General features: G+C 39.9%; 1 protein-coding gene across 1 annotated transcript; it reads right to left on the bottom strand.

The window, feature by feature from the left end:
- Positions 1–364: 364 nt before the first annotated feature.
- On the bottom strand, positions 365–11,149 carry sv2ba (synaptic vesicle glycoprotein 2Ba). Its single transcript, XM_062415423.1, has 12 exons — positions 10,672–11,149; positions 6,390–6,570; positions 4,620–4,771; positions 4,244–4,377; positions 3,410–3,499; positions 3,101–3,214; positions 2,879–2,967; positions 2,512–2,676; positions 2,205–2,338; positions 1,800–2,000; positions 1,527–1,686; positions 365–548 (listed from the first exon to the last, which is right to left on the bottom strand). Exons 1-12 carry the CDS (start codon positions 11,147–11,149, stop codon positions 365–367), a joined length of 2,082 nt encoding a protein of 693 aa, XP_062271407.1.
- Positions 11,150–12,654: the final 1,505 nt, after the last annotated feature.

Below are 12,654 nucleotides of genomic sequence, written 5' to 3'. Positions count from 1 at the left end.
TCTTTCTTTTACACACACAGACCTTAAACAAAACAAATGTCACTACAGTGTGTATGTGTATGTGTGTGACTAAAGGATGGGCGGTAAATGATAAAAAGGAAATGACAAACACTGGTTTCATATGATGTGACAGAAATGTTGGGCAGCCTGAGGAGCTTAGAAGGAAAAGAAAGCAACCACAGGTTCATGTAGGCAACCAGACAGGTTTTCAACATTTTTAATCCCATGACAGACACGCAAACACAGCTAACATAGCACGGTCATTCTTCCTTGTCTCTCCATCTCAATTTAAGCTGATACTTTCCAAACATTTTCAACCTCTGCTACTGTGTTTGGGGCCTGGAGGCTGCAGGAGTTTGGCTTTTCAAGTGAGGATTTTCTCCCGGGTTTCGGGCAGCTTGAGAGCCACAAGACCTCCACAGACGAGGGCGGCGAAGGCCAGGAAGATGGGGATGATCTTGGTGACGCCAATGAAGGCTGAGAAGATAAAGCTGGCAATGATGGCTGCAAACTTACAGATGCCATTCAGGATACCAAACGCTGTCCCTCTGCAGAGGAAAAGAAACACAAGGAGAGATTGACAAGTCTGATCAGCTATGACTCAAGAATATGGAAAAGTGTTGCTAACAAGTTGTTTAATATTTTTGTAATGTTTAATGTCATTATAGGACGAAAATGCACACAATGGAAAGATACATGAAGATATTTCACTAAAAGATAAGATTCCAGGCAACAAACAAATATTCTCATAAATTGGTGATCCATGTAGAAGCAAATAAGGAGCAGCATTGTTCTTGTTAGCCATAGCACAGAATTATAAACAAAAACATGACTAAATGATGTACTATTAGTTAAAACCAGTTTGGATGTAGAAAAAACATACTTTTTTAAATCACAATTACAGTAGATTTACATGTATTTTCACATGGCATAAGGTTTTGAGGATCAGGACTAACTAATGAGTTCGACAAATGTAACGCTATCTTGAGTAGCTGAGTGTCAATTTCTCCAAACCAAATAAAGAGAATAGCATAACGTTAGCTGTTAGCTGTAACTCTGACTGTAAAGCATGTCAACTGAACAAGGCCTTTTTTAACATAACCTGTATCCCAACAAAAAATGTAATTCATGTTAGTGTGATAATTATTAATGTAATATTTAAAAGTAATGTTTATTTATCACTGTAGGGTGAGCATGCTAACGTTTGCAGCTAACATCAGGGTAGACTGTTTAATACATTACATTTTCATTTTTGTGTGTGTGTCTGTGTTTGGTTAAAGGTAAAAAAAAAAAATAAATAAAAAAAAAGGTTAAAGAACACTTTTATAAATACTTAGTATCTCTTATATTACATTCACAGGTCTACTGTGTCTTGTTTCTGTTGTTAAGATGTGACTGTCCAAGTGGCTGAGGAGTTAAGCTAACGATCTAAGGCCCTAACCTTTCAGGGGAGGGGCAGAGATGAACTATGATGTGGTAGAGATTGAACTAGACTTTTTATCAGAGGGATAAAAGTGGACTCGCACCTTTTAGAGGAGGGGTAGAGTTCCACTGTAATGACCTCTACTCCATTCCAGGCTGCCACGCTGACAGCATAGAAGAGACACTGCCAACATATTACAGCTCCTTGACTGAAACTCAGCAGCAACAGGAAAGTACAGGCAGCTGACGCCAGCATGGAGCCACCTGGAAAGATAAACGATTTAATATTAAAACAGGCTTGGCCACAAAAGACCCATCTGTCCTGGGTTGCTGTACACTATTAGAGTATCTTTATATGCACTTTCTGCTGATCTCACCTATTATTCGGATTCGTCCTATCTTGTCCATGAACAATGCCGAGATGATGTTGCCAGGCAACACGGCCAAACTGCCCAGGAAGCTGACCATGTAGATGACTATGTCGTTCTCCTCCTGGAAGTTCAGATGGCAGCCTTTCTTTGGATGGAGGAAGGTGGTGTTCTCCATTCGACAGTCTTTAAACTTTTCCTGCCAGAGGTCTGAAGAGAGAGAAAACAGACGCAGCATTTTTTTTCCTCTTGGAGGATAAACATATTGCAATGTGTTGGTGTTTTGATGAAGATGACTGTTTTAGGGCAGCGTTAATACTTTAATCTTATACCACTAATAAGTTGATTTTATTGAGCTCTGGGCCTTAATGTTCCAGGAGTGTAAAAGCATTCATTACTCATGCTGCATGGTACCTGTGTTATAGAAGACAGTGTTTTTGATGGTGCAATTCTCAAAGAAGGTGTTGGTTGATCTGACATCCTCAAAGTAGCAGTTTTCAAACAGAGTATCCTCAAACTTCACAGACTTAATCTCGATTTCTGCAAACCTAAACAGAAAGACACACAAAAAGAAATGAAATTAAGCAGTAATATAGGTAAATTGTTCAAATTACCTAACTTCCCATCAAAAAAGTGACAAAGCAATGCTGGATTGGGCTTCAGGTCAGTTTTGAACACAACTGATAGAGTTGACAGTAAAAGAAAGGAAGAAGAAACCCACTTGTCATGGATGTACTCTCCCTCACGGTGGATCTGGTTGACCAGGGAGAAGTTGAAGTGGAAACGTTCTACCCTCTCTCGGTGGAATATTCGGACCTTGGACTCGTACTCCTCATACTGCATGTACTTGATCATATCAGGGAACCACACTCCCAGCCCATGGTAGCTGATACACAGAAAAAATAAAATTAGAGGCACAATTAGAGGCCACTGCAGGGGTGTGATTTTCTGATTTTGGACCATTTACCCTTCTCCCCACAGATTAGCTCTGCTTTGGAGAGTTTATAGATATCTACTATTCAGGTTGTCCAAGACCAACTAAAATGCATGACTGACTAAAATGCAACGGCTAAATATTGTATTCCTACCTGAAAGCCAAGCAGAACCAGATAATGACCAGAAAGAGGCCTTGCAGTCTGAGATCTGGAGCTGATAGTGACATTATGTTAGCCATCACCTATAAGATAGACAAACAGGAAACAAATACATTTTGCATGAAAATAAAGGAACAGAAACACTTTGGAAGTGTGGAGGCACAGGAAAGGTTTTATTCCATATAATTTTTTTGTGTGTAAATATGCTTTGCAGACCTGTTGCAGCATGGTCATGTGTCTGACCGTCCAGCGCTGGAAGGCGGTGCCGGTGTCACTCTGGATCTCTATGAACTCGTCCTCCTGTGTCTGCGGGGTCTTAATGTTGGTCACCTTCACAAAGAGATAAGGGTTTGGACATTCAAAATCAGTCGATGCCTTCATCTTCATTACAAATATTATTATTACTCAAAGTAAATTCTCGTACTTCAAATGTTATATTGGTACATTTTTCATTTCCTGCTAAATTAAATATTTGGTAATGAATCATTGTGCCAAACAGCAGTGTTGTGGGAAATAAGGGCTTACACTGAAAACTCTCTCTGGCTCTCCCTTGGCCTTCCAGTTGGTGTCGTGAACCCGTCGCAGGATCATCCACGCCTCGTCATGCCGAGCGTTCTGAAACAAAAACACAGGTGCTGGAATATTATCTGCTTGGTGGCACTTTAATTGTATTCTTTATGTTTTGTGTAGCTGTGTATGTATTTTTGTACCACATGTATTTATACATGCGGTTACTCTAAGTACAAGCGTTGTAAATTTGCTTATAAAAGCTCAGTACTGTACCAAACCAATGTGATGTAGCTTTGCGGTGTAATAGAGTGTCATCTCCTTTTGTTGTTTAATTCCTCTGTAAATTATATGAAATTACCCATTTTTTTACACAGATTTACACTTTTATTATTTATAAAAGAATTACTATTTGAATCATCCGACCACCCAAATCTCCCCACGTAGAGTCTAGCCAGATATGCAGTTGAGTAACCATGAGGTCTGCCTCTTATCAGCTGGGGAAATGTGTGATTAGTTGGGGGTGTGTGATATGATGAACATGCTGGAGCTGCCCCGCTGTAACATACAAATAAAATACCACATGTGGTTAAAGGTCTGACAATGTCCTGCATGAGAGACATGGGTGGGTGTTGTTCTGGTGACGCCTTAACAGCCCTTCGCTACCTTTGCACAGCAGTGGGATGTTGCTTTGGTGGCTGATGACTCAACATTTTTAACCAATCACAGCTTGATGTTTAATACCACGCCGATAAATGTGTTTTTATGTTAAAGCAGATAAAGATAAAATGAAAGCCGAGTTTCAAAGCTATAGGGATGATCATATCTGCTATGTTGGTTCAAATATCTAACCTCCAGGAGGAAACGAGGGCTCTCCGGCATAAAGATGACTCCGACGAGTGCAGCCAGGGCAGGGAAGAGACACACCAGAATAAACAATCTCCAACTGTGCATCTGGAACTCTGTGCCGATGGAGAAGCCCCAGCCTGGAAAACCATTCAATAAAGGAAGTTCATATTTAGAGAAACTATCTTTCAGAAAATATCTTGATTTCCAATCACATCAAGTCCAGTAAAACACAAAACGCTTTTCATTTGTAATTCATGCACTAAAGTAACAAAAACAGCATACTATGTCTCTCTTCTGAGTTTATGGACTGTATATTTGAATGCTTCTCTTTCTTCTTGTGTGTCTACGTACTGCACGTGTGTGTCTTTATGTGTGTTACCATAGTGAGGGATGATTCCCCAGGCAGTGAAGGAAGCATACAGGCCTCCCAGCATCCAGAACATGCAGAGCCAACTCAGATGTTCACCACGTTTATCCATCTGCAGGAACTCAGTGAAGTAGGTGTACACTATCGGGATGGAGCCGCCAATTCTGGAAGACGAATCACAAGGTCAACATTTGATGCCTTAACTGTTATCTGTGATCTTGGGATTTAAGATTACTTTGTATTTTACACTTGAAAACATTCAGTTCACCCAAATTACACAAAGACATAATTACTCACTTACTAAATGTAATATCCAGCCTTGCAGATGATTTAGGTTTTATATTGAACATATCTGTCTCTCTGAAATTTCAATACAACTGGAATGAATGGAATTCCAAGCATGTTGCTCAAAGCTTTGAAATGTTTAATTTAAATATTCATCTTTCTCTATGTCATTCTGTAAAACATGTCAAATGACCTCCCTGTCAGCACTGTTCATTGGAACAACATTATACTAGGGAAATAGTCCCCATGACAACACACTGTCTAGTTTGCATTTATCAGCCTTTTAAAGATGAAAGCTGACAAAAAGCTTTCAGGCTTATGATTTTATCGAATTCAGCTTTTTTTTAAACATATAAATCACAAACACAGTTTTACTGTCAGGTTGACAGCCTCATACACATTGCAAAAACACTGCATTACACTAGGCAGCAAAGTTCTCATCACCACAGTATGTTCTGCACCAAGACAAGTAAGGACATTTTGAAAGATTTCTCTCTTCTTTATGATGATGAGGAATCTTGTAATATGGGGGTGTGGAGTCTGCCTGCTCTTTATGTTTTTGTAAAGCCAGCAAAACGGGCACAGTTCCTCTGCAGATGTGAGTGTTAATGACTAACACGGGGCTCATTATCACCGTGAATCTGCAATATCTCAATGTTTTATTTTGGTGGCCTTGTATTTTTTTGGCTTAGCAAAAAGCTCAAACATCAATATTGCAGGTTTGGGGCACACGCTGGCTGCAATCAAAAATCAAAAGAAATGTGTCTTTGAAAGTTGCAAAATCAGTTTGAACACAGCAGACGCTTCGCCTTGAGGTGCTGGAGACAGCGGGAACAATACAACTCAAATTAAACACAAGCAGAAAGCGTTGTTCTTTTGTTTTAATTAGGGTGATACAGGAAAGTTCTGTTAAGGTAAATAAACACAACTGTGTGTGCAGGCTACAATTAAGGTGTCTTTGAGTTGCTGCATCTGATGAATGCAAAAGAAAAGAAAAAACACTCTACACTCTCATAAAAGGAAGTGTCAAGGAGCAGCATTATTTTGACTACATTACCAGGGTAAGTAAACTTTATCTCACCTGCAAGGTCGATAAGGCACAGCCAGTGAGCTTTCACTTTGTGTTGTCAGGATATCATTTAAATTAAATTTAAAAAACCAAGAAGAATAAAAAGAAGCTGCTTATAATGTAGCACTAAGCAACACAAATGTTGTAATTCTTAGCTCCCACCCATCTGTACTTCAAAATCTGTCCTCCAGGTTCTTTCTTAAAGACCACAGTTTGTTTTAATTTAAGTGCTGCATATTATTCATCTAACTCAAATGTCAGGAATCCAATTTTAGAACAAATATGTTTAAATGCAAAAAAAAAAAAAATGTTACAGGATTATTTACAGAAAAGGTCAGTCATTATAAAAACCCATGTGGAAAAATGTCATTTATTCAAGCAAGTACTGAAAATGTAAATGTGAGTGTGTGTGTAAATGTATATCTCACCCAAAGCCGGAGCAGAACCTGAAGAAGAGGAAGAAGCCGTAACCCTGAGCGAAGCAGGACAGGAAGGAGAAGATCAGGTCGATGGTCAGGACGTAGATCAGACACTTCCTCCTCCCCATCTTATCACACAGACCACCCCACACCAGCGCCCCCACCATCATGGCCACATACACCAGCAGACCTGTGAACACACACACATACACACACACACACACACACACACACACACACACACACACACACACACAAACAGAGACTCGCTTATAGGCATCTGACCTTTAAATTTGTTGTTTTACTCCCAAAATGCACAGCTGATCTTACTGAAACACATAGATACATATACTTTCATACTTACACATACACAGAAATCATCAGAAGGATAGTGGATCTGTTTAAAAGATCAGGACAAAAACTCCACAAGCTTCCACAAGGGGGCAATCTTTACCCTTCTATTAAGACAGGAACACACTTTCCACTATAATTCAGTGTGATGCATCCTTACGTGTGAGCCCGGACCAACATTTCTGAATATTTATAATGATGTACCAAGAAAATGGAACCAGACTGATAGTAGCATTCCCAGAAACCGAAATGAGAAATAAAGGTCATAATAATTTTAAGGCACCTACATACAGAGTGCTTCTCTTCCGCCACACTCACCCTGCATATTTAAACAAACTGCTCTAAGCTTTATGATTACTGTTGCTGCATTTGTCGTTGCTGTCATCTGGAATTTTTTGGGACATTTTTATTACCTCAATTACATCTTTTATCACTGCACAGTTCATTTTTCCCCTACTTAAATTCACTGTGGTCTGGAGCCTATGCCAGCATGCAGCAGGCAGGTGTTTTAGTCAGCCATTTCAATAGTCCTGAGCAGTGACCTACTGTGTCGTCCATTACTGCTCCAAGGAGATAAAAACAATTATGCACCTCCTTTTTTTTAATGTCTCTAGGGAGTGTGATATTTTCTCCCCTGTTGTCGGTGTCAGAACTGAAACCTACAAATTCAGTCATCCTCTCCACTATGTTGTACAAGCCTTTTCGACCTATACTTCCTGCCTGCTCTGTGTTTTTACTACACACAGCCCTAATTACAGTGGGACTAAGCAGCTTAACGGCACGTGGAGCCATAGTGTGCACCTTCCCTGTGGATTACTAGACTATCCAAATGCTCCACACGCCAAGCTGCACCTCCCTTAAAACCCATTCAACAAGAGACTGGTCACCAGAAGAGAAAGAGTCAAGGCTAACATGTCACTTAAATGTCTTAGCCAAGTTGTTGCCAAAGGCAAAGTGAATGCCTTAGATGTGTACATTGACAGGTTGACAGGGTGGCTTTGTGATTAGAACGCCTGTTGTTCAGATGGAGGCCGAGGATCAACCTCTGCAACAACAAGCATCTATCTACCTGCTAAAATGTGCTTGTGCACAGTGCACACATTGAATCACTGGAGAGAAAATAAGTCATCGCCTTTTTCTTACTGTATTAAAAGTGAAAGCACAGTAAGTGCATTTAGCACTATGACAATATGTCAAGATAATCTACACGAAAACCTACTAAAACACATATCCAGGAGGCCCTTGCAGATCATGCATTCACCCAGATGTACCCTATGTACTGTCTTGAAATGATTATCCTATGTATATAATTGAAACTATGTTTAAAATTAAGAAGAAAGAAATTAAGTTTACTACTAATGATACAGTATCAGCTGTATTTAACATTTTAGAGCATCTATCTATATGAGTTTTATGAACACTGTATCATGGAGTATTTTTCCAAAATGACTTGATAACATTTTGAGAACTTAATCTGCTTCATTGTTCTGCTACTTTTTCTATCAGAGATTGACTATAATGATTGAATCTGTCGCCAGTGAAGTTTATGGTTGGCCTGGAGCCAGTTACACCAGCTGGTCGTAAGTACAAAGTTAGCCTACTTCTAACATTAAGTGTTTACTGAGCAGATATTTTACATGTTGCTAAATTAAAACTGTTTACATTACACAAGCTAGATCATACGTAGAGAGCTGTTACTGCTGTTAATATTTATAGTCAGCTGTAATGGCTGTATAGCTAAATCTAAAAAAAAAAAAATGACCATGCTAATATATGTAAGTATATAAGTAAATGAAGGGGATCACATAACTCACATTGGCTCAAAAATCTGTTTAATAATGATATAAAGGAAGGATTAGAAATTGTATGTATCAAAAATACCATAATATTCCTCAAATTACACAAACAATTTGCCAATAATGTTTAAATGTTGCTCATTCCAAACTGCTTGAATACTGCTAAATCTGAAACGCATACTTCTCCATGTATGCAAGTAAAAACAATGAAATTCCTTAAAATTACCAAGTATTGGCAGTGAGGTTAAACATATAGCTAAAAACTATTTGTTAGCCAAGAATTTCCCTAAGCTTAAATGGTTCAACCCAATTCAGAAAACCGCTAGTTGGAGACGTGCTAGTAGATATTAAGAATTTGAGAATTGAAGCTATAATTTCATCACAAAGATAAAGTGTAAAAAGTCAAACTACGTCAACAACTCTTTGATGTGATCTCGGGGAGGTGCAGTGCAAACACCCTACAGCAATCAATGCTAAGCACAGAAGATATTCTAGAAGAAAGCCACCTCTTAATGTGTGCATGACCTTTTTAATTGCAATTCCAGTTTAATTTGAGATATGTATAAGATGCAGTACAAGTTTAGCTATTTTTTCTCCCTGAAATCATTAGCGGTTACAACTCCAGAACCACATAAAGTGTAGAATTTAAAACCTGCCAGAACTTTTTTTGTCTCCAGTGCTTTTTCTCTCACTATCTCTCAGTCCCTTGTATTTTAAGTCTATAGATTAAACAATAAAACAGCCATTAAAGGTAAGTGCATGACCATCTTTCTTTTCTTTACAAAAGGTTTGGTAGTCTATCTGCTATCTCAGACTAAGGTTAAGATTAAACACATTTCTGCTCCTGTGTCTGGTGAACAGAGCATGAGCGTGAATCAAATAGGATCATTCTGCAGATCTACTTCATATTCTCAGCCAATGAACAGTGCTACCCTCCCGCTCTGCACAAACAGACACTGTGATTTCATTTTCACCAGGCCTTCCTCCTGCTACCACAGCCTGTCAGAGGCCCGAAGCGTATCTGACAGCTCTGCACTGGGCGCTGCAGGCCGCCAGGCTCTCTGACTGCTGCAACATGCTCCATATTAGCCTGGGAACACACACTGAATGCAATCACCATCGGGTCCCTCATCAATCTCTCGCAATGCCTCATCCCAGGAGCCCGTTGTTAAGATAAAATGAGCGATGTGCAATCTGCCACATCGCCTGGCTACACATGAGGCCTGGGAAATAAGGTGAGAGGCTTTAATTTGCAGTTTAGTTGTCTGCACAGAAAGTAGACATTTTCAAGGTACATTTCCAGTAAGCTGGGTCTATGCTGCATACAAATTTCTGTATTTTAAAAAAAAGAAGAAAATACCTCTCTTAAAACAAAATATACTACTTATGCCTGTGTCTGTTATCTAACATAATCAAATATTAACATTCCATCATGTTGTGTGGCATCCCTTCAATTAACTTAGAGGCTCTGCCAACGCGTAATGAAGCTAATTTGGTGGCTCACCAAAACACTCTATTAAGACAAAATGTTGGTTATGTTTTATATTTTGGCCCAGGAAGATGCAAACCTTTTTCCCTAACGTGTCACAGCAGCTGTCTGATGAATGGTCTGCAATTATGTGCCATCAACAGCCAAACATATGCAGGATTTTGTTCCAGCCAACCACAACAGCATATGATTTCACTCATGAGTTCCTGCTCTCTGGCTCAAGATTGGACCTGTTCAATAGATTATTTCAATTTGCTAGCATTGTGGGTTTCCAAAACGTTGTGCATGTTTTGGAAAAAATGTGTTTTCCAAAGCATTTTTAGTCATGCTAGAGGTGTGGCTCTAGGCATGGCAATGTCGATCTGTTAGTTGGTTGGTCCACTACTTTTTTTCAAACTGAAATATTGTAACTATTGCTTGGATTGCTATGGAATTTTGCACAAACATTCATAGTCCCCAAAGAATGAATCCCAATTACTTTGGTGATTACTTTACTTTTCTACCTCTTCATTTGAAGTCATTTGAGTCAACTATTAATGGATTGCTATAAAATGTAGTACACACTTTCAAGAATCCTTATCATATCAAGTGGTGGTTGTCCAGTTTTCTGGTTTATTTTGTATTCCCACTTTCCTCCTCCTTTGCTGTCACTTACCCAGCAAACCCTTGTCAGCGTTGGATATGCACATGTCCTTCTCAGCACTGGGCAGAACAAAACCCACCACGAAGCCGTCCACCCCGTCAGCCATTAGGGCCAGGCCAAGCACGACGAACAGCATCCACTGGAAGCGTCCATGGCCACAGTCCTCCATGATGCTCTCATACTGGTCAGGCAAGTTGTCCTCCTCCTCTTCCTGCTGGGCAGCCATGCGGGCTTTCCTCTTGGCCTCCAACCGAGCTGCCCGCCGTGCCTCCTTGATCTCGTCAGGGTGAGGGACGCCCTGGTACTCCCCCTCGTACATCTGTTCATCATCATCTGCCCCCTCAGTGGCATCGCTAGCAGCATCCTCATCCTGCGGAGGGTAGTCCGACTGATAAGGATAGCCATCCTGGCCACTTCCATCCTGAGTGTAGGTGTACTCTCCTCCCTCTGTCACCTGCTGGTTCACATTGTTTTGATAGGGGTCATCCATGGTTCCTGCTGAATGTAAGGGGAGCAGGACTGACTTTGCCTCGTAGCCGTTGTACACTAATGAAGCTCAAGTCGTCAGCTATAATGGCATAATCCTCTCCAGGAGCCTTGTGCTTCTCAGTGTTGCTGCGTCTCCTGGATTCCAGGTGTCGGTTGCAGGTTTTCAGTTGCACAGTCCACTGTGGAGTTTGGGTCTGAAGTTTAAGGCCTCAACAGCTGTGATGAAAGACTTTTAACTTCATTGATTTGCACCAAGCTGCACGCTGAACCTACAACACAATGATGGACACACATTACAGATGGTCTGTCAGCGATATGGCAAACAAGAATGCATTTGTACAGCATAGACATTGCTATGCAACAGTCCCCTTTGGGACAGCTTGAGACCTGCCATGTCAAGTCACACTTACAGTCTCAAAGGGATTTTCACCATTTAAATTGTAGAAAACATAAGAGCACATCATGATCTTTGACCTTCAACTGAAGATGAAGTCCTAAAAAACTGGGTTAAGTCTAGAAGTATGAAATTTGCCTATATTTCATGTAATTATAGTAGATCTAGACTTCTGATTCTGACTTCATTCCCTCAATTTATATTAATTGTTTTTGTCTGTTTGTACTCTGCTTCAGATCACTTTCCTGTCAATTTGATCAATTCTTTCTTATTTATTACTTCTTGTAAGGCACTTTAAGTTCTAAATAAGCCCACATTATTACTCTACTCAGAAATTAAGATTGTCATTTAGCAGGAAAGAGCAGGTCAGGACTCCCAGTCTCCCCTGCAGGTTGCATGTCCTTCCACACAACCAGATAATCTCATCGTCTCACTGCTCAAATTCTCTGACGCCATTTTGATCCATCACATAACAGTGCTGTAATGATGACACATCAAATGACAAATCTGTCTTGATTTCAACAGTGGCCGAAGGCACAGACAGACACACAGTAACACAAATTAAATTGAATTTCAGGAATTTTACTGATTTTCACATGCTAACATGACTGAATAACTTTCACACTGAAGTCAGGCACATATTGCAAAATTAAGCAATTATTGTCTTGAGGCTGGATCCTATGTAATTTGGGTATAACTCACGCTGATGAGCTCTGGAGGCAATACGAGAAATTAACTAATGTGTCAAATTCACTCTGTTCAATTGTAAAATTCAACAAACTTCGATTTTCCCTATCTGGTCCAGCAATAAACTGAGAGAGATGCTTTTTTTTTGTTTTTTTGTAGTTTTTATTTGTCTCTGCTGCTACTGTTTCACATTAACACTGGGAGTTTACAGGACAACTGCAGTCCTTATTGCCCTTCTCAAAGGCACCCTGACAGTAACAATTTTTAATGTGGACCTATGTAACGTTAGCTAAACAGCGGCCACTGAGGCTACATGAGGAAATTACAGATTAATGGTATATGCTAGAAATGCTAGTAATGGTAAATGCTAAAATGTATTAGCAGTGACATGAGTAGAGGACAGTCAGAACAGAAGTACATCAAAA

Source organism: Scomber scombrus, chromosome 1 (genome assembly GCF_963691925.1).
Source record: "Scomber scombrus chromosome 1, fScoSco1.1, whole genome shotgun sequence".
In the NCBI taxonomy this organism is placed as follows: domain Eukaryota; kingdom Metazoa; phylum Chordata; class Actinopteri; order Scombriformes; family Scombridae; genus Scomber; species Scomber scombrus.
This window is presented reverse-complemented; position numbering and strand designations above follow the sequence as displayed.

Coding starts and splice junctions, on each gene's coding strand:
- sv2ba (XM_062415423.1), bottom strand. CDS start 11,149: ATGGATGACCCCTATCAAAACAATGTGAACCAGCAGGTGACAGAGGGA. Junction 3,500..4,243: donor GCCCTCGTTTCCTCCTGGAG/GTTAGATATTTG, acceptor TTTTTGTTTCAG/AACGCTCGGCATGACGAGGC. Junction 2,677..2,878: donor TGGTTCTGCTTGGCTTTCAG/GTAGGAATACAA, acceptor TCTGTGTATCAG/CTACCATGGGCTGGGAGTGT.